We start from the raw sequence: 23,277 nt of genomic DNA, 5'->3' as shown, positions 1-23,277 counted from the left end.
TCATCGCTGGCAAATGGTTGCACTAGCACTGTATAGTCACGTTTTGTGTTATTAGTTCGTTAGCATGACATATTCATCATTTCAGAAATTGAAACACACTCTCTCATTTGAAAAAAAATAAAAAAATTAATCATTTCATAATATTATGTAAAAGATTACATTTGACTTGAGAATCACAATCTTCTTTTTTCTCTGACAAAAAATGACAGCAAAAATAGTGTCCAGTTTATCGCATTATGGTCTCCATAGTACCTACATCAATTTCAGAAATTTCGTGGATTTTGAGTTTCCTAGTAACAAAAGAATGTTAGGTTTCAATTTCTGACCAATTTAATGTCAAGTATCAGTGTCAGATTTATATAATACCGGTAATTGTAAAGCCGTCAAAATGAAGTTCCGTTAATAACACCACTTTCTCACTGTCTCATTGCAGGTAAAACTCAGCAGCTTTACTCACACAACATTATGATGATGTTGGATAAGAACGTGAAATTTCATATCCCAGCTCCAATCAGTCACAATCTTCATAAGATTCCAGATAAATTCATACCCAGAAAGTTTTCCGTCTCGGTCAAAGTGCCGGAAACGAAAGGCTGTTCAAAGTGCTGTATCGGTAAGTCTTTGTTTCATTTTCAGTCAAGGCGGTGTTTATTACTGCGTGCAGTGAGGCTGGATACCGTCATGGAGCTCAGTTATGGAATACTGTAAATGCATTAATTATTCACTGGGTTTTAATTTCGTTATTTTCGTTGATAAGTAAAAATCCGCTAAACTAAATCTACATGAACATGTAGAATAACAATATAACTTATTGTTTCCTTGACGAATAGATGAAATTAAAACACAGTGAATATGCTCAAACGACAAAATAGTGAAATTAAATGTTAGTGAAAATAAATGGTTTTACAGTAGGTCATATTTTGTGAAATGTGTTTATTTTGTCACACAAAAGTGCTTTACTGAATTATCCTTGGTTTCCATTTTGAATTAGCTTTGATATACTATATTCACTTTCAGGGAGACCTCACTATGCATGTCTGCAAGCAGACATTGACCATGTTTTCTCTGTAACGCATGCACACACAGTTCCTCATGTTTGTTTCAATCTTTTACGCAGCACGAAATCCGTACAATGGTCACAAGTATTTATGTGGGGCGCTGCCACATGGAGTGGTGCTACTACAATGGTATAAACCATTAAACAAGTTTATGCTTATAAAGGTAAAATATTCATCTTCCTTATTTGCAGACTTCACTGCTGACCTTTGGTTGTGAATGTCACACTGCTAAATTTAGCACCTAATAAGGAAATAAGTTATATACCAGATTGTAAATTGCGATCTTGTTGCTAGTATTTAGTAGCTTGGATGTAAATAACAATAAAAATAAAATACACTCTCAATCGTTTTACATTTGCGATGAATAAATAATACAACATTTGTACGGATATATTTATTGTAATGCGATGTTTATCAGGCAATAATTATGCAATGACAATGCCCCTTACATTGTGTGCATTTTTCCACTAGAATGAGTGCTATTTCTGCACTAGATCTAGCACCATTTCCTGTTAGTGCTACTGAGACTGACCACTCATTCTGTGTCAATTACAACTTCTTTACATACTTCTAATTTGTCAAATAGCATTTTTCTCCCATATTTTGTCAAAAAATAAAAATGAAATAAGAGCATGACATTAGCTTACATTGTATGAATGCATATATTCAGTGCTTTTAGACCTTGCTTCATTTTTCAGTTTGAAGTCGCTCAGTTTGTACAAACCAGACCCAGATTTTGTGACTTTGAACTAGTTTTCGAGGTTGCAACATTGTAACACAAACTATGGTCAGTAATCGGATTTTAACCATTTATACGACTTCCCTGTAGAAGATGAGCAATTCTGTTGTAATTGTGTGCGAATATGAGTATGAATATTTATTAATTTTTTATACCACCTAGGTTATAGAATGTATGATGCCACCAGTGTTAGAACTGTTTTCTTTAATTATTAATACTGAAATGGACTACCCATTGGTATGTACAGGCGTGGCGAAAGGGTAAGTGCCTCGAAATTCCTTATATAGTCATTTGAAAGATCAGTTTCTATAAAGAGTGATTAAACTTTCAAATAACTCGCATAGTTTTGATCATTGCATAATCAAGATGTTTAATCATTGCACAGTATTTCTTGTTACATTAAATATAAGCATATGGACAACAACAATCAGCATGTTTTAAATAGCATTTTTATCATCACTGAAAACTTTTTACCCATAATCCTTGATGCATTGTTTGTTTGTTTGTTTTTTTGTTTCCTACAGGGTGGAAAGAAATAATTTACAATTAGATATAATAAATTTGAATTCAACTTCGAATTGGTTTGCATCACATCCATCACCAGACCGACTTCTGCAAGCAGTTTGCGTGGCGCAGCTAGAAAGAGACACAGTTCTTGTCTGCTATGACAGTAAGTCACATGGTTGCTGCTTGTTTACTTTTCATTATTTTAAATTATCGGTAATACTGTATGACTATTTGTTTGACTGTTTTGCATATTTTCACGTCCTTTGCTCTGTTAATACATATTATTTAATCACTAAACAAACCAGCTAATATATTGAATTCCATCAATTTTGTTCTTTTCCCTCCTAGGAGAAGTAAAAGTGGTCAATTTGTCAGGAAGGCTGAAGCCGAGTCGGAAACAGGCAGCGGAATTACACTTTGATTTTGCTGTAGAATCTGTGGTTGTGTTACAAGACAGCGTACTCGCCTTTCATAAACATGGAATGCAGGGGAGGAACTTTAAAGCCAATGAGGTAACAGATCGGGAACTATCGTGTACGGCGTTGTATCTGTGTCACGTGTCTGTGTATCCTATCGTATGATAATCTCATTCGGCATTATCTCCATGTCATTGGTCGATTTTATCACAGTTCGATGTATATTCATTTTTGCTATTTCTTGTCTGTGTACGTAGTTATATTCAGTCCGTGAAGTAGTATTAACTTTTTTGATCTTCAAACAACTCCAAAACATAACACTAAGTGTCTCTCTAACGTTACAGGTGACGCAAGAAATTTGTGACAAATCACGAATGTTCAAGCTCTTAGGATCGGACAAAGTTATCATATTGGAGAGTCGGCCCACAGACGATCCCACGGCACAGTCTAATCTCTACATTCTCGCTGGACATGAGAACACCTACTGAAGTGGGCGGTGGCCACAGCAGTGGTGGTGGCAGCGGCAGCCCTGCTTTGCCATATATGGACAATAGTTGGCTTTGATATTACTTGGAATGCAGGGGTTCTACAAAGTATCTACAAATGTGTGTAACCAATGACATCATCCCCCCTCCCCCCACGGAGTATCAGACACTTGTATTGCTGCTCCTCTTCAATAGCCATATCATGGAACTCTTGAGCAAGAAGAATTTCGTGTTTAATAAACAAATAAAAATAACATAAACAAGTGAATTTGCTCATTTTCATGTCAAATAAATAATTGAAAAAAATGAAATATTATCATGCAGTTCATCTGCAAACTGTTATCCAGGTTAGCAGATTATTTTCTAATGTTACTGTGGTCCTTTTGTCACTACTTGTATCGCGATGTGGTTCGCTTTCCATCTATATTCTAATTTAAGACGACTCCATATTATGCAAAATATTAAATGCCTTTTTTCATTGAATAGTGCAATAATGGAGGTGTTTTTTTCTCTTTTTTTTTTGTGCCTGCAATTTTTTTGTTTTTTCAAGAAAATGTTTCTATCTGTGTGGTTGCATTTGTTTGGGAGTGTTATGAAGCCTGCCTTACACATGTTAATATAGGTAGTGTCTATTGCAGGCTAAGGACCAACTGAACTGTCGCACACTCGTTAAGTGTAGCAGTATCGAGAAGTTTGCGCACGGATCACTTTTTGATCACATAACCAAGGTGGCCTTTGTGACTGGATTATTATTATTATTATTATTATTTTTTTTTTTTTCAAACATATATTTCATTATTTTCTTTCTTTGGGAAAAATACAAAAAGCAAAACTTTGGTTTACAGTGTTATCCTCCTAGAGTAGCTTATAGTAAAAGTCTGCTTCTAATTGGTGATACTGGAAAACGTAATATATTGTGTACAAATCGCTGTTTTTAGGAGATTTCTCTTAACGTACAGTAATGAGGTATTTTTCATCTTCAGTGCAAAATTTAAAAAATAATTTAAGACAACAAAAATTTATGTAATATGTTAGTGTGTACCGGTATTTTCTGAGATATTACTTAATTATCCATGTTACAAACATAGAATAACAGCGATATGTTCATATTTGTTTCATCACAATCGTGATCGATTTTAAAGGTTGAAGGTTTTCTTCTCGCGTCTTTGATTTGGGTCTCGTACAATGTAGAATACGCGAACTGTGACGACCACTGACCTTCAATGTAAAACTTGGCGACATGCAAAAAAATAGATAATTATACAGAATAAATGATTTGTCCATTTATTTTCAACCCCTCCCCGCCCCTTTCAGTCACAAATGATATTTATTATTTCAGATATCTTTATTTAGTTTACACAAGTGCCTAAGTAGCTAATAATGCGCGAGAATTCTTGTCTGCGAATGTTTGCTGCCCTCTAGTGATAGGATGTGTTTATTTTTCTGTCTACAGAGGGCGCTCCATTCGCTTCACGGTGTTCTTTTTTTATTTCGTTTTTTGTACAGCTGCTTAGCTTCTTAGTGTAGCTTTTTCAGGAGTATTATTTTTTTTTTATTCAATTTGTTGGTACTTATTACAATTCTAAATCTGGTCTTGGCATAACACGTTGGAATATGGGGCCATTTCTTTTTGTTTAGCATGAAAATTATCACGAGTAACATCACATATGTACATCTCTTCATAGGCTATAAGCCATTACGCAGATCCATAGTATTATTAATGAGCTGGCTTGCATATTTAATTGGTTACGGCAGATTTCTGCAACACCTCATTTGAATGCACATTCTGTGTAAACCAAAGAAAACCAGCTAACATATTAATTAATAACAACATGTACCATCTGTATTCAAATACAATAATGGCGCTGATTTTGGGTACGTACCCAAAAGTGTTATATTTGCAGCGCTTCTTGTGACTAACTGTGATCAGAATCTGATTTTGTTTTGTGTGCATATTAATAAACTAGCTTGCATATTACTGTTATTCATTGATATTTCTATCTTTCATAATGCGTAATACTCTTAGTCACTTCACGATTGATGATTTCGTCGTTACTGATAATTCTGCATTGTAGGACAGCAGAGAAATTATCACTGCTACAGAAATTCATGAATTTAACCATCTCTCCAAAAAACTTGTATCACATGATTATTCACATTCTACTGCAGTTATCGTTTGGTGACATGTTACTGGGATGATAATCCACTTTTTTTTTCTTGCACCTTTTGCACAATCTTTTCACTGTGCGACAGGACAGACAGACAAAGTCACAAAAATACCTCTTACATGTACTTGTATATATGCCAACTTTTTAATTCTTGCATGTTTGTTATTTTTTAATATCACTTTTTTGGGGGAGTTGTCCGCAATTATTGTCTACACGTGTATTAGTCACACTGCCGTATGCCGACTTAGTTCTTTTTTTTGCTGTGGAAAAGGACACTTACAGAAATCGCTGATTCTTTTTCATTACAGCTAAATAAAAGTTTATATATATATATAACGCATAGAATTTGTTGCCACTTAATGCCATGATGCACCTTCCATGCATGCATGCACTGATACTAATGTCTTCAATTTCTCACTTTGGGAAATCAGAACATCAGGTTTGCTTGTATATCATAGTTTGTACATTATCACTACAATATCTATCGCAATATTTGTTTCAGCTTTCGCATGTGCAAATGGCACAGCATTGATTTGTAAGTCACATTGAAAATTATTTTTGAAAAAACTTTGTGATTTTCACTTTCATATATATATTGCTCTTCGGGATTGTCTTAACTGTGCCTGTGAGATGAGAATGTGCACATAGCATTTCAAGATGGCTGCATAGCAACCGTTTCAAGATGGCTGCATAGCAACTGTTTCAAGTGTGCATTGACTGCTAAAAACAACCGACTCGCACATGCTCAGTTACGACGATGCTTATTAATGCATTATTTCGGTTGAAATGAAACATGCACATATATATTTTTTCAAATTGTTTTTGAAATTGATGTAAATGGACGATTAAAACACTTTAATTATGGAGGCGTTTCTTCTTTTTTTCTGACCACAGTATTATTTTTATGAGTTTTGTATATTAAAGTTAATGAATAAAATACTGAGATTTGTCAAAGCGATTGCTGTCCTGGTGTGGAACGCATGATGACATCGTTAGTCCTGAATTATGTCGGTTCTGTGTCGCATTACCGGTACTTTGGAAGGCGCTATTCGCTCACTTTAGAATGTCAATTGTCAATTGCAGTTGAGGTGCATGAATTATATTTCAACAGCATTAACAATGTACAGTCCCTGTGTAGTTTTCACCAGAACAGTCGTTCAGTGAAAAATGCACATGCATTTGGTACACATGACATGTCTACCAACTAAGTCTTCATGCATCATCTGTATGTGAATTTCAATGCAGTATGACTGGAACAGCTTGTGGTGGCAAAATGTGGTGAAATATATTCGTACAGTGATACTAGCGTGGATTCCATTAAAAACGCCAACAAATGATCACCAGTTGGCTATTTTTGTTTGAATCGCGGAAAAAAAAAAATATGATTCTCACCCGTGACCTACTATTTATGGTTCTGATACAAAGCCCGGAAATGGATCTGAACTAATTGAAAACTACGATTATCGACAAAATAGCTGCCAATTTGATCAAATAACAAAATAACATGACCTACACTCTACTGTATATAAGTATTTTATTTGGATCCAAACTTTCAACTGAATCAGGTGATATATTAGTGAGAAATTGCTCTGCACAGACTGATGTCTGACTCATGAACACAAATTAATAAATTCAGACAGGAGCTTAATCTCTGCATCTTTAATTCGAAGAATAAATTGGCAATTCTGCTCAAATCACCCTTGGTTATAAAAGTTAGCTTTTAGGACAATTTGCTCAACTGGAAAAAGTTGGAAATTTTCCGCAGCTTGTTTACCGACGGTAACTTAACTACTGAACCTGATTTTAAATAAACCTGCAATCTTGGTTAGCATGCACGAATTTTTTAAAATTCACCCAATGTGGTGCTAAGTTTGCTCAACCTTGGTCGGAAATGTACTTTTCAAGAGTTTTCAACTGTTTTAATTTTTTTTAATGTCTTTCTCGTTTATCCAATTTCACATTTTTGACTTTGCTAAACTTGCAGCTAAACTTTGCAAAATTTTTTATCAGAATTGAAATTGAGCAAGATTTATAACATTTCAACACAGTTACTATTAAAACAAGAGTACCGGTACAAATAACCAAGATTTTTTTTTAACCAGGTCTATGTATGAGGCATATGCACTACATATATCTAAGCTTTCAGATGATATGTAGGTTGTTATACATATAGTAGCATGCTTAGTAACTTTTAGAGATTCTTTTTTCTCCTTCAATCAGGGCTGAAGTTGTTGACAGTTGAAACATTTCCACTGCGAGTAAACTTGAGTGAGCTGTTCCAGCCTTTGAAGTTGTTTTGAATGGAGCTGTTAGTTGAGCAAGTTTGCTAAATTATTAATTTTTTCAACCGTAATATGCATCGTGGAAGATCCCACTGTACACGTATACACTCGAACCACAATTCTCGTCAGTGTATTCAACAATGCATTCGTCAATGCTCAGAAAATCGCAGGAAGGCTGTATGATACATCTCTTTGCTACATTATATACATGATCAGTTGGCTCATTCGTTGTGTATGCGGCCAGACTACCTGGCCATCACATGATTATATTTTATTCTTTGTTTTCTTATTCTGATTGGCATGTCAACCTCCACAGTTGTAAAAATTCGTAATGCTGCATGGTTGACAATACTTGAATTCACGTGATAGGCAGTGTCATTACAAAAGAATCAAACTTTTATAAGGACAATTTTCTTTCTAAAACACGCAATGATCACTGCCCGGGAATTTATGGGACATGCTACCAAAGAGTCCAATATTTTGCATGGGGCAAGACATCTAATCATAAATTTGCATATGAGCACATTATCGCACAATTACTTTGAAGTTATATGTATACACCAACCTAATCCATTATTCTAAAAATGACCCTTTTGATTTTTTTTTAGTCCCCGTTCAGACGAAGTCCGAAAACAGGAACTTTAATTCGGTCTTCGTCCGTGCGTCCGTCCAGAGTCATATTCCAGAATCCCTTGGACCGATTCCGTTCATTCTTTGCATGTGCCTAGTACTTTATGTGGGACATATGCACATGCAGTGGTTTAGCGATTCGATTCAAAATGGCCGACTGGCAGCCATCTTTTTTTTTGAAAATGTTGTATTTTGGACATGCTTTGTCAGTTTTCATTCAAACTTGGTACATAGATTATACATGTTAGGATACATGTCCATGACGATTTATTTCACAATTGGATCAAAGATGGTCGACTGGCAGCCATCTTGTTTTTTGAAAATGATGTATTTTGGACATGCTTTGTCAGTTTTCATTCAAATTTAGTACATAGATCATACATGTTAGGATACATGTCCCCGATCATCTGTGAGTTCTTGAGTGTGTCCGTCCGTTTGTGTGTCTGTGCGTCAGTCTGTCCAGAGTCATATTTCAGAATCCTGTGGACCGATTTCATTCATTCTTTGCATGTGCCTAGTACCTTATGTGGTACATATGCACATGCAGTGGTTTAGCGATTTGATTCAAAATGGCCGACTGGCAGCCATCTTGCTTTTTGAAAATGTTGTATTTTGGACATGCTTTGTCAGTTTTCATTCAAACTTGGTACATAGATTATACATGTTAGGATACATGTCCATGACGATTTATTTCACATTTGGATCAAAGATGGTCGACTGGTAGGCATCTTGTTTTTTTTATGCGGTATCTTGGACGTGCTCTGTCAGTTTTCATTCAAATTTGGCACATACATGTACTTTATACATGTTAGGATGCATGTCCATGACAATTTGTTTCAAAATCTGGTCAAGGATGGCCGATTGACAGCCATCTGACTTTTTGGCCTTACTACTTCCACAATTTATATACATATCAGTGTGTTTCATAATCAGATCAAAGATGGCCGAATAACGGCCGTTTTTATTTTTGGCTATATTACTACTACACGGAACAAGTGTTTTGATGTAAATAAACAATCTGTTGTATACGCCACTTGGAACTCAAGTTTTAAGGACACGCTCGCGACAATCCCTCCGCTTTAATATGACGAGCTCAAAGAGAACTTTCAAAAATTTAACGGGGACTGTCATTTTTAATGACTTGTTTACCTTTGGTTAAAGTATGCCCTCTAGAGCCAAAATCACTGTATCCTAAATGTTAAACTTTGTGAGGTCACTCATGCAAGTACTGCAATCTCCATTAACAAGTTAAAAAAAAATACGTCGAATTCATACCCCTCAATTAACCCCTCAATTAACAAATGAACAGTTCTTTGATTTGTTGGCTGTGCAATTAGTTTTTCTGTACATAGATGTAGTGCATTACGTCAAAAATATCCAAAATGTCACTCTTCAAGGGATAGGAACTACATTATTTGTTTACACCATAAACACTGTCTAATATGCTAGTATGCAAGAAAAAAAAATCGTTGGGATTAGATAGAGTAATTTAATAGAACTTCAGTTTTTCGTTGTCATCACTTCCACAGTTCCAAAGACTATTGTATATGGAAATATTGCCCCTTTATGAACTGACCAACACACATGCACACACACACACAAAATAAACAAACAATGTTTATAGTTACTCAAGATTGTTTTTATCGGATGCTGTTCACTGATTAAATAGACAAAGAGCAGGTACAAATAAAAAATATTATTAATCATTGCACAGTTGTACAATGTAACATTTACGATTCGTGTCTCCTGCTGGAGTTTCCCCCTTTTTAAGTATTACTTGAATTTTTTCTGCCCCAGATTAAAGAAATGAATTGCATGTTGAGGGCGCTTTATCTGATTTTGGCCATAAAACTTGACTGATGTGTCTGTTAATTCTAAACACTGATTGCTTTACCAGTTAATATTGTCCAGCATTAATACAACTATATCTGCAACTATCACAAGCTCGGAAGAGCTGCAGCCACAATGTACGAAATGAATGCATGGCAATTCATATCTGCGGACAACAGGAAAACATCATTCCCACACCCCCCACCCCACCTCAAAATCCTTTCCCCAAGTGTAACTAGAAAGTATCCTTTACATTAAATTATTTAAATATGGAAATAGGAGAAAAGAATTAGAAAAAAAAGCATCTCTGTGAATCCCAACTAATAAACTGAACAAACAAAAACTGTGCAGTGTATTTCACATTGAACCTTACAAACGTTAAGGTCGTCGTCATTCTGAAAGTGCACAATTTTCGTTAAATGTAAAAAGTAGCAAGACTGTATGTAGACACACAGGGGGGAAAAAATGCTTTCTGTTATTTATAAGAACAAGGTAGCATCTAATCACCATTCTGAGTGGACCCGTATCAGCCGTGCATGAATAGGAAATTTATTACCATACGAATGAACACAACTCCCACCACCACCACCACCGAATAGACTAACACAGAGAGGATAGTGAAGGAAATACAGCAGTACAGATCACATACAGAAATTGAACGTCTTGTTTTTCTTGAGGGGTTTCACGAGTACAGGTTTTTTTTATTTTTACAGTTGAGAAAACAATGAAAGAAAAAACAAACAAACAAAAGACCCCCCACTTCCAATCCTCAACAAGACTGAAGATTAAAGTCAAGGTGAATGGGTTTCAATGGAGTTACAGTGAATGTACCTGCCTAATTTGAGTCAACTCGTATAAGGTTACCACGACGACTATAATATCTTATCATGCTTACTCTAAGAATAAATTTGAACTACATGGACAAATATCTCCCGAAGAATTAACCTTGAAATTCATAAATGAAAAACACTGCCAGTCTAACAATCTTGCATTGAAAATCTTGTTGGTGTTCGCCAATGAAAACCTCGAGAATGTACACATTGTTGACATTGAATTGTTTCACAACAACAATGGTGGCTAAGGTAAACAAGCATTAAAAGGTTTCAACGAAAAAACAAATTGCCAAGCAATGACAATGTATGTGTAAATAATGTATGGCCTTGCAAATGTAATGTACTTGATCTTCAAAAAAAAAAATAATCACAATGCTTTTTATCTTCACATTATAAGTTCAGACTGGCAATGTAACTCTGCGAAAATGGAGTTTGCTTTTTCTTCTTATATAATTCAAAGTTCAAAAGTCAAAGTTCAAGAAAAAATTTGACAATATTTCGAATAGACAAGGAGGTAAAAGGCAGAGATTCAACTATTTTGTGGTAAAAAGTGAATGAATGAAAGTTGAGATCTCTGAAAAGATTTAGGGGGTAGGTATTTAAGAGCCAGCAGGGACACAGGTTTGGGAATGGGACAGCACAAGAGATTTCAAAATTCCAGGGTTTCTTTCTTCAGGTTGAAATGTTGAACTACAGCAAAATTATTAAAGCATGCAAAAAAAATAAAAATACAATGCATATAATTATTAACAAATAGGACTTTATAAGACAAAACATACATCTGTGATTGTGTTTAGCCTTTGACCCTTAGGTCTGATTGTTCAACAGTTCTTTTCTCAACTGTTCATTTTCATTGTCAGATTAATAATATTAAAGGAAGCCATTTTTGAAAAGTTTGTGTCTCTCGTTTTCAATATCATTTTTTTTTAAAGATACAGTTATTTATAAGTATAATAATCAAAATTCCCGCCGAAAAATGTAATTCACTTACATTTTATTCTGTATAGCTTTCTACTTGGCTCTCATCTTTGTTTCTAACTCGTCATTTTCTTAAAATTTTCATATTTTTGGGGGGGATGTGATCTAAACTTTCCAATAAACCGCTCACTAGTAAAGACTATCAATTTGATTCGTGATTAAACAAACACGTTTCTGGAAAGTCTCGAAAAACCAAACCATTCTTGTTCTATTTTTTTGTTCCTTTGGGAACAAACAAAAAATCAGACCCTGTTTAAATTTGTCTAGACTTTGCACACAACTTTAAAATTCATGCACCGTTACACATGGGTAACATACGACAGGGCAAGGGATACACAGCGGTAGAGTTTGACTGAAAAAAACAAATGCTAACATCTGTAACCCTCCCTCAGATGAAACAGCAAAGTAGATCGCGTACGTATATGATAGTACACAGGCAGACATATTCCAACGGATTCTTCAGCTCTGACAACACCACCGCCGACCACAGGGGGACAGACAATCCAAAACAATTGGATTATACATTTAAATTAAATAAAATAGAAGTCTAATTATTAATCCCTGTGAATATTAGGAAGATGATGATCAAAACAGCCGGGATATCTCTTTGTTCCGGGATATCTTGGTTCTGGTGCTGGAGACATGTTGCTCGGATTCCCCGTTAGCAGCGGCAACGTAGGGTGATAGTTGTTAAGCTAAAATAAAAAACACAGAAAAAAATTTAAATTAATAAAAAGTAGTGGAAATTATTTTATTCAGATGCTAGAAATGAAGAATCTTTTCTTTACTTTTTCTTCCACAACCTTACAAAGTCTGTACTGGCGTTTGACTATGTTTGCCGACAGTTTCGTAGAGATTAGTATTAACTGATTAATCAAATCTAGATTATAAATCTAATGTTATGAAGTGTAAAAATGACCAACCATGCACCATCTATGTTAGTGGCTATATCTTGTCACAGAAGATGAACTCCTTCACACGCCCCCAAATAGATCTATCAAGAATCAAGCCATGTGAGCTCACTTAAAAATCAATATCACAATTTCAGTGATAGTTTTTTTATTTCAAAGTGGATTCTCATCAACATCATTTTTAAGATCATTTAAACATGGTTTGTGAGGGAGGGAGGAAGGAAGGGAGGGGGGAGGGAGGGAGGGAGGAAGTGAGGTTCGTGGGGTACAGGTTCGGAGCCAAGATGGACAATCGTACAATATAGAAATCAGACATTTTGGGGGGGGGGGGGTTCATGTGATAGATCATTGCAACGAGGAGAAAATAACAGATACCAAGACAGATCATTAAATAAATGAACTTGCAGTCTTTACAAAATACAAAACAGACATGCAAACTAAAAACATGCCACTCAGAGCCAGATTCTCTCCCATATAACAGGTGGTCGAATGTAAATTTTTCAGATATATTTGATCACAAGTTCCTTACTTTTTCATTATACCGGTAATGGGAGTTGGTTGCCCTTACTCTTATCTGCCCTTTGGTGTAGGATTGCAAAGACTACATCCACTGATATTCCCATTGAACAATATATTGCGTCTCCCATATATTTATTTTAATCTCAAAGCATCCAGATAATGTTGAAGACACTTTAATTTGTCATAGATTTTTTTTTCTAATTTCATTTTATTTATTAGATGAAATGTTCACAGAATAAAACAGATAATATTTAAAAATGGCTGATAGGTTTTAGCCACTACTGCTAACTCTTTGAATGCTAAAATATTTTCTTCCAAAATACTGGAGAACATTTTTTCCAATTTTTTGTGTATTTTTCCCATGATTTCTTTTGTTAATTTTGAACTAATTGAACATGCAAGTTTTGAACAACATTTAAAACAAAAAATTTAGAAACAAAAAATTGGAATAATAGACATTCAACGGATTAATTCAATTGTAATGAGCAGATAATGGGAGGGAGGACTACTTTTCGGGAATGGTTACAGTGGTAGTGAAAAGGCTTGTGATAATCTTGACTTGTGATGCAAGATGTTATTCCTGTTTCTACACTTGCACTAGAAGCAATAACTTTATCCCCATAGTCTGAAACCTCTGAATGCCATGTGTAGATGTAACATTTCACGAATGTTTTAGTACTAAACTGTAACTAATGTTGTTAATTTTGAACCAAAAGAGCATAATTCTCCATTAGTTACTGGTCTTAATCAAATTTTTTGTAAAAACCTGAGGGGGAAAATGGTGGTGTATTTGTGAAAGGTCACAGCAATTGACTTTGGCGCTCAAAGATTTAGAGTGACACCGTTAATATTTATTTAAATAAGCAAAATAAAATAATGAGAAGAAAAATGAAAAAGAACTACTAGAAACAACTACTGAATACAAAAACTCAATTTAATCTAGTATTGAGCATTTAAGTACCCTTTCTATCCTGTGTTCCAGCAAAATCTGAAATGACGAAAGCAGAAAGAAAGAGAAAAAAAAAAGGAAAAATGCAAAATTATTAACACACACAGCACACAATTACAAATTAAAAAAAAAAATATGTTAGCAACAAAAAAACCACACAAAGATCGGTGTGTTCCCAGAATTCCCCACAAATGAATGGAAGCAACTAAATCATCAATTAACAAAAAAATGTATATAAATTGGGCACACTGCCAAAAATAAACGGTTCGCCAAGGTCAAATTTCTACTTATTTCAATCTTATTTGTCGAAATGAAACTGAACGAGAGAAAGTCAATTCATGAGGGTCTTCCATTTCATTGCAGATTCTTATCAGCTGAGATCACAATTTATATTTGAACAGAATTGAGATTAGATTCGTTACCCGTGATCTGTCTCGCTGTCGCCTTTTCTGTTTCTCTTTTTGTTCCTCCATGTCCTCTCGGTAGAACTCAAAGTATCTATGGTCTATCAGTTCCTCGCACGTTAGTCTCGATGCAGGGTCCATTTGTAGGCAATCCTACGTACATGCAATGACATTAAAGTTACAGAAATAAGAGAATGAAGAAAATTTGCTACATAACATAGTGATAAAGCTCAGTAAGGAATAAATCGTAGTAACAAAATAAGTTATTTTTCTATCCTTTTATTTACACTGTACATTTCGTTCATATATTAGTTTTCGATAACTGGTCTACAGTGTGATGAACCGAATAACAACCCATGTATATGTGTATCACTCCACTGAAACGACTGACAATCAATGTATGTGTGTATCACTCCACTGAATTGAAGTTCTGGCTGTTCATGAAATAGTTTCCTGTCACTGTAAATACCGGCTGCAAAGCTTACATGCTTCGTACTTTGTATTTCAACATGTTTTTGATTGAAAAATGAGTCATTTAAGTGAAAATACGTCAAAATCCGCAGGTCATGTCCTGCCTACAGCAGATTATTATCAACTTCCTATAAAAATGGTCAAAGGTCACAACATATTTGGTTGTTTTGACAAAGATTAAACAGAATAAGAATAAACAAACTTAAAGGTAAGATGCAAATTTTACCTTCATAAAACTTAGGGCATGTTGACTGATTGATGGAAATTTGACTTCCAGTGGCTCCTGTAGGTAAAGAGAAGCGGTAAATATATAAAATTAAAAAATGTAAAGAGAAAAAAAAACAAGATAATGACATTGACTGACAAGGAATGCTACAATGTACATATTGATAACGGTAAGATACCCGCCGCTCTAACAATGATCGCGATTAATGTAACGTACATACATGAAACTAACCTTGGGCTTATGGAGATAAACAAAGCCAGAAAAAAATATGAAATGAACGTAGGTTAGTTAAAATTATTGATAAGAATAATTTTGTGAACAGAAATAAATTTTGTGCAAATTGTCTTTAGAATTTAGGATTTAGAAGGTGAGGGTAGGTTAAGGGATGGGTGTGGCAGGGGGTTAAAGGTTGTTTTAATTGGTACATGCAAAATTTACGTAACTCCAATTTGAGGCACCTTTCTGTATGTGAACCATGATCTAGCCTGGGCCACCATTTATGCACTTAACACATTGAGCTTTGTATACAGATACCAACCAATATTATTTTTTTTTTTTTTTTATAAAACTGGGATATGAATATGGAATTATATACTCTATTTGAAGACCATCTCCAGTATACGTATATAAACAGAGATTCAAATTTGGATCTATATATAAATATGCCTTATGCGCATGTGCTACTAATAGAGCAAATACAGTAAAAAGTAATTTTTCTTGACGAACATACTGGATTATGATTACTAAACTAAACACATTACTTCGGTTAGCACACAAATAAGTAACTGTATCCTGGTATGCGCGACTTAATGCAAACCACATTTCTGTAAATTCAATATTTTAACAATAAAGTATCAAATTGTGTGCCGCCAAAACTATGTGTGTTTTTTTTTATTATTCATTGATATTAAACACACAATAATGAACACCTTTATTTTTTTATTTTAGTAAATACATTCATTTAAAAAAAAAATATTTATCACTGGCCATCAGAAAGGACCTCATTTTTTGTTTATATTTATATTATGATTCCATGCTGTTGACAAACAAGGTTGGGGACACATGCAATTAATTATTATGACAAATGGGAAAAAAACATCCCTCTATAAATATACAAAACGAGTTGTGCCCACATGCTCATTATACCTATTAATGTGAAAAAATTACATCAAAAATATTATCTATATTTATTTATACACTAATCACTTCGCTACCACAAAGACCATATCTATACGTCACACATCAGTAATATGATATAGTAATACTGTAAAGACAATATATTTACACTTGTAACCATTCAATTATCAGTAAAAAAATTGCAATTTGATGGCTTTTGCGGGATTACATTAAGGCCAGACTTTTATTATCCCTTGTTTCGCGAACCCGTCGAATGAACAGGAGCCGAAAATGAAATAAAAGTATAATTTTATTTCAGCGTAATTTCTCGTGCCCGCCGACTTGTAAGCGCAAAAAAATGCTAACAAAATATTATTTTTATCTTCATTTTTTTACTGCCCGCCGCATAACAAATCCAAGTTGCATTTTTGTGGGAGTATCATGATCAAAGTACCTAAGTCTCACGCAGATGAGAAACAAGCTTATACATGAAATAAAATTTATTTCATTTCTTCTCTTCGATCAATGATCTCACTTACAATTCTTTACAATTCCGCCCTCCTCAAAAAAATTGCCTTATAAAAACTCGCGAAACAAGCAATAAAAAAAGTCTGGCCTAAACAACAGTAATCGTTACTTCCTGAAACTAACATCAGTTTTTACTACTATGATACATTGCCAGTTTTTGACTTGTATAAAAAAAAAATTGGTTGTAGTATATAATATTATGCCCATGTAGCCGTTAGCATGCTATGACGCATTTATATTCTTGGGGCCTACAGCAATAAGCATCTGCATAGCGACTGCAACGCCTGCAATGATCTAGTTAGGAGATGCTCGAACAGTAATCCATATTTCATATTTTCCATTTTCATTTTACGAAACGTAACATTTTTCTCAATTCCTCATCAATTAACCGACGTCCGTGGATGATAAGCTCATACATCTGAAGTCTGTTGGCCATTAGTCCATGTACGTAATTTACAAGACAGACAACGGTGATATTTAAATAGGACATCTAGGGAACTGACATCGCCACGGATATGAAATTGCTACCTACGCGGACAAAGTGTTAAACGTACGTATGCCAAATACAACAGTCTCTGACATGGTAGCAAAGTGATTAAATTTACAATCATATTTAAGTAACATACATAAATCAACCAATGAAATGGACTAGCTATATTTAGAATACAGAATGATGCATTATTACATTCGTTACGCACGACTACATTTTAATACGCTAAGTAATTTAAAAGTATTCGAAACCTGGATTAAAACCAGTTTATAAAACTTACTACCCTTTTAAGCAGCCGATACAAAAGAAGACTTAAGTTTGCAACACCCCCTGGGGAGGTCAGGGGTCGAGTGGTCATTCACAAGAAAATCAGTCATGCATGTTGATTTACTTTAAAGTATTAAAGTATTTCCTCAACACCTTTAATTACCCAAGTATATTCTTTATTGTGTTATCCCCCAGTTATCCCCCAGGAAAATCCTTTTCTGGCACAAGGCTGACCTGCTTATTCCACCCTCTGACCCTAACACTGAAATAAAGCTTGGATAAAATTTACCCAAAATGCAATTTTCAACAGGCACAAGTAGGAGGTCCAAATTTGAAGTCAGAATCATATATCATATCACATGATAGATTTGTGTTCAGAATTTTTCTCCCTGAGCATCAAATTTGCAAATCACAAGCCATTAAATTAAAAAAACAGAAATTATGTAAATCAGGGAAGGAGGTCAATAAGCAGGTCAGTATTTGTTGGTTATCACAATGCATGATGGGTAAAACATTTCTTATTCCCTTATTTTAAAATGACATATTATATATTTTTTAATTTTATTGGGTTGCAGATTCTTGCAGATTTGGTAATTACCACAAAAGTAAATCGTTTAGCACCGCATACTGTACTGAATCTAGGTCGCTGAGTACATGAACAACAAAAAATTATAGTCAGCTTATTTTGAAAAAAAAATTGTAATGTATATTAATAAAATTGCTTGAAAAAAGAAGAAGAAAATAGGAAAATTTTCGCAGGGAATTTAGATACAGCAATGATAATTTGAATACAAAAGTGTTAAGCCCAACATTGTTTTTTTTAGTCACGGGTCAGTATGAACTGGAGCACATGAACTTTGACCCAACAGCAGCTCATCACGATTGTCACCGGATTCGGCAGTACACATATTCTTTACTCACAAAACAGCTTTGTTTATAACCTTTGACACCCCCCCCCAAATGCACATTGTAATTGGAAAGCAAAATTGCGTAGTTTCCCCTCCAAGAGCATCCCTGAACGGGTTTTGTTACCTGCACATGAGCACTGAAAAATGTTAGGATGGGGCTGATAGAATGAAATGTTACTCCATATGTTATAGTAAGAATAAATCTACTTTCTGGTCAGCGTCTCCATGCCGTGAGTTCACGGGACGCATCTTTCTATGTCTAACATTGAACTTACCATAATATCAGGTTCTGGAATCGTTAAACCTTGAAAAAACTGATTCTGGCTAAATATCTGTTGATGGCGAGCTATTAGATCACCTAGGAAACAAAAACAAACAAATCAATCATCTTTAAGATGGTCAATGTTCACACATTGTAGATATACAAAAAAAACATGCATCGTAAATATTTGTCACGTCTGAATAAATGGCTGAGTTATGGGAATCGGTGGAGGAATGGTATATTCATAAATAGCTCATTAGAAGGGCAATAAATTGCTGTGGTCTGGCATCACTAAACGAACAATTAAACCCCCCTGCAAAAAAACCACATTTAATGCATATACCGGTACTACCGCAGATAATTACATTTCGAACATACCCCCAGTAGCTGCCATTCTGAACTATTTTGGGTTTCGATTTATTTATCATCATTTAAGACAGCAACTGCGAAAGAAGATACAACACACGATCTTTGACTGTGGCGAGAATAGAAGGAACACGAGGAAGCATTAAAGACGATGATAGTAATTAAACTCACGTACCTAATGTTTTTCTGATTAGATATAGCTGATCAACGTCAGACTTGCCGGGCCATAATGCCAGCCCGCTTAGAAGTTCGGCAAAGACGCAGCCGATAGCCCACACGTCTACAGGTGGGCCGTACTGGGTATCCCCTACCAGTAGTTCTGGCGACCTGTACCATCGTGTGGCAACATAGTCTGTGTATTCTTCTCCGGGAGCTATAAGTTAGAGAAAGAATAGTACACATTACTGATGAGCAATTTGATACCAACATGTGTGGATAAATTCACAAATTAGCAATATACAGTAATTCAAAAACATAAAAAATTTTGTCTCTCAGAATTTACCCCAATAAGATAAGTTCCTACATTATCAAATATCTTTTCTGTTGTTCCTGTTTTACTTTTTTTTAATGAATATTACCTTTTCAATTTTATCATATATTTTGAAAATTGGTTAATTTTGGGCAAAATGAACATAATTTCACATTTGCTACACGTCTTGATCAAAAGATATAGAAAATATTATGCCGTTTTTATTCTGAGGGGTGAAGAAAGTTAACTTCAATAGTGTTCAAATGGTTAAGTGAAACTATAGACATTCATAATATATTCATGACATTGTTGAATATCTTGTGTAACAATATATTATTAAAGAAAAGCATAAAAAAGCGTTCTTATGCAAATGCAAATTTTTTTTTTCTACAAAAATAAAAAATAAACCTGTCTTTTCAAAAGTTAGAGGGGTCATATACATTCAACATTCGCACTGAGTAAGCAATCGGTTCAAAGCCAATGGCTTTTTTTTTCATTCGAAACATGAAGCTTATTTACTTGTAAATCATTTGAATTCACCAACATTTTCTCAACAAATTTTTTTTTTTTTAAATTTCTTTGTTAATTTTAGACTAAGCAATTAGTTGAATGCACAGTTCTTGTTTCTTAATCTTTTCCCACGAACATCATAAAAAAAAGCAACAAACCAAAAGTTATTTCATTATGAGCCAATGACAACGACAACGACAGATCGAGTCAAGACATATGAACAGAGTATCGTTCTGACGATACAACACCCACTATTCAGTTCAACATATCATTGCAAACAAAAGGCCACAAAAGGTCACACACATCCCAAGGGGATTACAGGATACAGACTTAATCCAAGGGGGATTGAAACTGTCTGCAGTTACAATAATCGTTTTTTATCACACCACTTTGGGAATAGAAAAAGAAAAAGAAAGCAAAAATAAAGGTTATGTCAATCATTTGTTTGGACGGCAAAACTTAAAGGTTCAAAATAGGTCAGCTCATAGACACAACTGTAGATTTTTAAAAAAGAAAAGAAAATGGCCGCTAACTGTGATCTGATTGTACATTTTATAACAAAATGTCAGTTCACACATTTTTGTCAATGATTATGCAAAATTTCACATCTTAGATATAACGGTAGTTGGACTAAAAAAAAAATGGTGGCAGTTGCACAAAAATACGACAAAATGGTGACAGTTGGACTACATTAAAAACAAAATGGTGGCAATTTAACTATTCAAAATACAAAATCACCGCCAAAAATTACAAACATAAGCCACTGCAGATAGGTGCAAAGTTTAATTAAACAAAATGGATGCCTGTCAGCCTTCTTAAATTAACTCAATATAGATAAATGATGTGCAAATATACACAAATGCCTTGCCGAAGAATAAATCAAATCCATTGATGTGAGTAAAAAACTAAATAACAATTGCACATTTCTAGACTGAATCATTGAGGCAGTATTTCAATAGAAAAATTACACCACCTCGGCACCTAGCACATATTTAATGAAATAAAGTGGTTCCCCGAAAATTAAATCTTGCCAAAAAAGCCAACACAAACGAATCAATTAGATATATAAATATAATGAGCCAAAAATAAGATTCCTATATAGTACACTATTACAATTACGAATAATAAGACATCCCTTAAACACAAATCGCCCCCCACCACATGTTTCCTAGGTAAAGACCTTCAAGTTTTGACAACTGTCTCTGGGCAGTCTCTGCACGACTACACCAAATAACCGGCAACTATGTTTGAATTGAATACATCGACAGCTCAGTCTTGTTCATCTTAACCAATCATTACATAATATTATGTTAACTGAGCAGCACTGACCAACAAGTGATAAACATTCCTGCTGGGCATAACAGTGATGCCAAGGAAACCACACACTGCAGCCGAATTAGCAATCACAGCTTGAGTGAAAGAAACATACAATAGATAGGACTTAACAAAACATGGCCGAAAACAGAACAGTCGTTGCCCTTTGAGCAAACTTTAAGACATATTTCTTCCAAAAAAACAAAAAGGCAAGTTTTACATCGTTGTTAGCAACTTATATTCTCCAATTATTTTTGTTAACACTTTCACATATACCGGTAAGACTTGAAATGCCGCCTTCTTCACAGCTTATGATGTTGACGATTGTGGAGGGTCACTCAGCGGAACTAAATCCTATTCACAAAAACAATCTCCCCTGGCCAGTTTTTTTCTGCGTCAATACATTGAGGCCATCAGGTAAATAATACAAAGACAGAAGGACCATAGAAACCAAAAAGAAAAACTTTCCCGTTTTTTTTTAACCCTTCCTTTCAAAACTTGGAAGTGAGGAGCTTGTCTCATTATTGAACACTTTTTTTTTCAGATGACTCTCGAGGACAATACAATTAGTAAAATTATAATAGGACACTGGATATAAATTGCAATGCATAATCATTGACGGGTTAAACTATGGGGGGAGGGGGCCTTTGGACAGCTCTAAAAACACGCTCCATGTTATTTAGGAGAAAAATGCTGGTTTGAATAAAGACAAAAACAAGAACAGTTCCTGGAGTATAGATTTATTTTGGGGGTTGTATTTATGGGTTTTTTTTTCTGCCCGTTCTCCTGCTAACGTATATATCACAATTCAATCAACATACCGCACGAAAATCGTCAAAACAAAAGTGGTCGTGGAAACAGAGCTATTGCTGAACAAAGCCAGTGAGATAACATCTCATACCTGTACGGTCATAAGGCCCGTTAAAATTCATGCACTAATGGACAAGGATAAAATAACTGGTTATGGATCTTTCCTCGTTCGTTTTTTTTTTCCCTGCAGCTGGTTAAGAAGTGGTAGTAGCACTTTAGTTTCTATTTGTTGCTAAGTTTGTCAACAGTAATTGACTAGCACGTCAGACTTTTATAATACGTTGTTAATTGAGCAGTGAGTAAGGAGACATTTCTCTCTCACCGATACTCGATATAGCAACCCGGGCCATTTAAGTTCATTTTATACCGATCGATCCAACGATACAGAGCGACACTGCCAAATACAGAGCGTCTGTAGGATTCTGTCAAAAGATGAAAAACGGCGGATAATAAAGATCTCATGCATAGGCAAGCATGCATCAAAGGATGCAATGTCTGTTTGTTTTGCGACAAACTCAAGGGACTCTTCACATTTCTTTGCAGGACACAAAAGAAGAAATACTACTTCAATCGACTATGTTAAAAAAGTTTTTTTTTTTAGTGTTTTATTTGGATCAGGATTTGTAAATGAGAGACAGAGACGCCCATTAAAAAAAATGTCATATAATATTGAGTAATCAATTTTCTGATTTCATTTTACTGACCTGATCTGACTTATATCAAGCATGGTGATAGAAACAGTTTTTAATATTTTTTATTCTAAAAAGAATATAGCAAATATCATTTTTATTCAGAGCAGAAAAAAAAAATAATAATTTTTCAACATCCTAG

The 23,277-nt window shown here is 34.7% G+C and overlaps 2 protein-coding genes across 7 annotated transcripts in view; one reads left to right on the top strand and one right to left on the bottom strand.

Moving 5' to 3' along the window:
* Window positions 1-6,327, top strand: part of LOC100377469 (mitogen-activated protein kinase kinase kinase kinase 5) — a 45,589-nt gene extending 39,262 nt beyond the window's left edge. For all 4 annotated transcript variants that reach the window (XM_085494373.1, XM_085494366.1, XM_085494370.1 and 1 more), the window contains 6 exons: window positions 434-613; window positions 1,118-1,221; window positions 1,960-2,057; window positions 2,322-2,467; window positions 2,653-2,816; window positions 3,065-6,327. In XM_085494373.1, the coding sequence (XP_085350499.1) occupies window positions 434-613; window positions 1,118-1,221; window positions 1,960-2,057; window positions 2,322-2,467; window positions 2,653-2,816; window positions 3,065-3,208 (836 nt within the window). In that variant the 3' untranslated portion in view covers window positions 3,209-6,327. The remainder of the gene's footprint in view (window positions 1-433; window positions 614-1,117; window positions 1,222-1,959; window positions 2,058-2,321; window positions 2,468-2,652; window positions 2,817-3,064) is intronic.
* Window positions 6,328-9,902: 3,575 nt separating this feature from the next.
* LOC100376262 (cyclin-dependent kinase-like 1) overlaps window positions 9,903-23,277 on the bottom strand; it is a 36,238-nt gene continuing 22,863 nt past the window's right edge. For 2 of the 3 annotated variants that reach the window (XM_085494353.1, XM_078008607.2), the window contains exons 6-11: window positions 19,519-19,716; window positions 18,991-19,073; window positions 15,407-15,463; window positions 14,728-14,862; window positions 14,318-14,344; window positions 9,903-12,621 (exon numbers count right to left, since the gene is read on the bottom strand). In XM_085494353.1, coding sequence (XP_085350479.1) covers window positions 12,481-12,621; window positions 14,318-14,344; window positions 14,728-14,862; window positions 15,407-15,463; window positions 18,991-19,073; window positions 19,519-19,716 — 641 coding nt within the window. In that variant the 3' untranslated portion in view covers window positions 9,903-12,480. The remainder of the gene's footprint in view (window positions 12,622-14,317; window positions 14,345-14,727; window positions 14,863-15,406; window positions 15,464-18,990; window positions 19,074-19,518; window positions 19,717-23,277) is intronic. The other variant, XM_085494355.1, reaches the window with a different exon arrangement.

The sequence above is a fragment of the Saccoglossus kowalevskii genome, chromosome 2 (assembly GCF_978046115.1).
Source record: "Saccoglossus kowalevskii chromosome 2, keSacKowa6.1, whole genome shotgun sequence".
NCBI classification, from domain to species: Eukaryota; Metazoa; Hemichordata; class Enteropneusta; family Harrimaniidae; genus Saccoglossus; species Saccoglossus kowalevskii.
The sequence above is the reverse complement of the archived record's forward strand: the minus strand, read 5'-3'. Positions and strand labels throughout refer to the sequence as shown.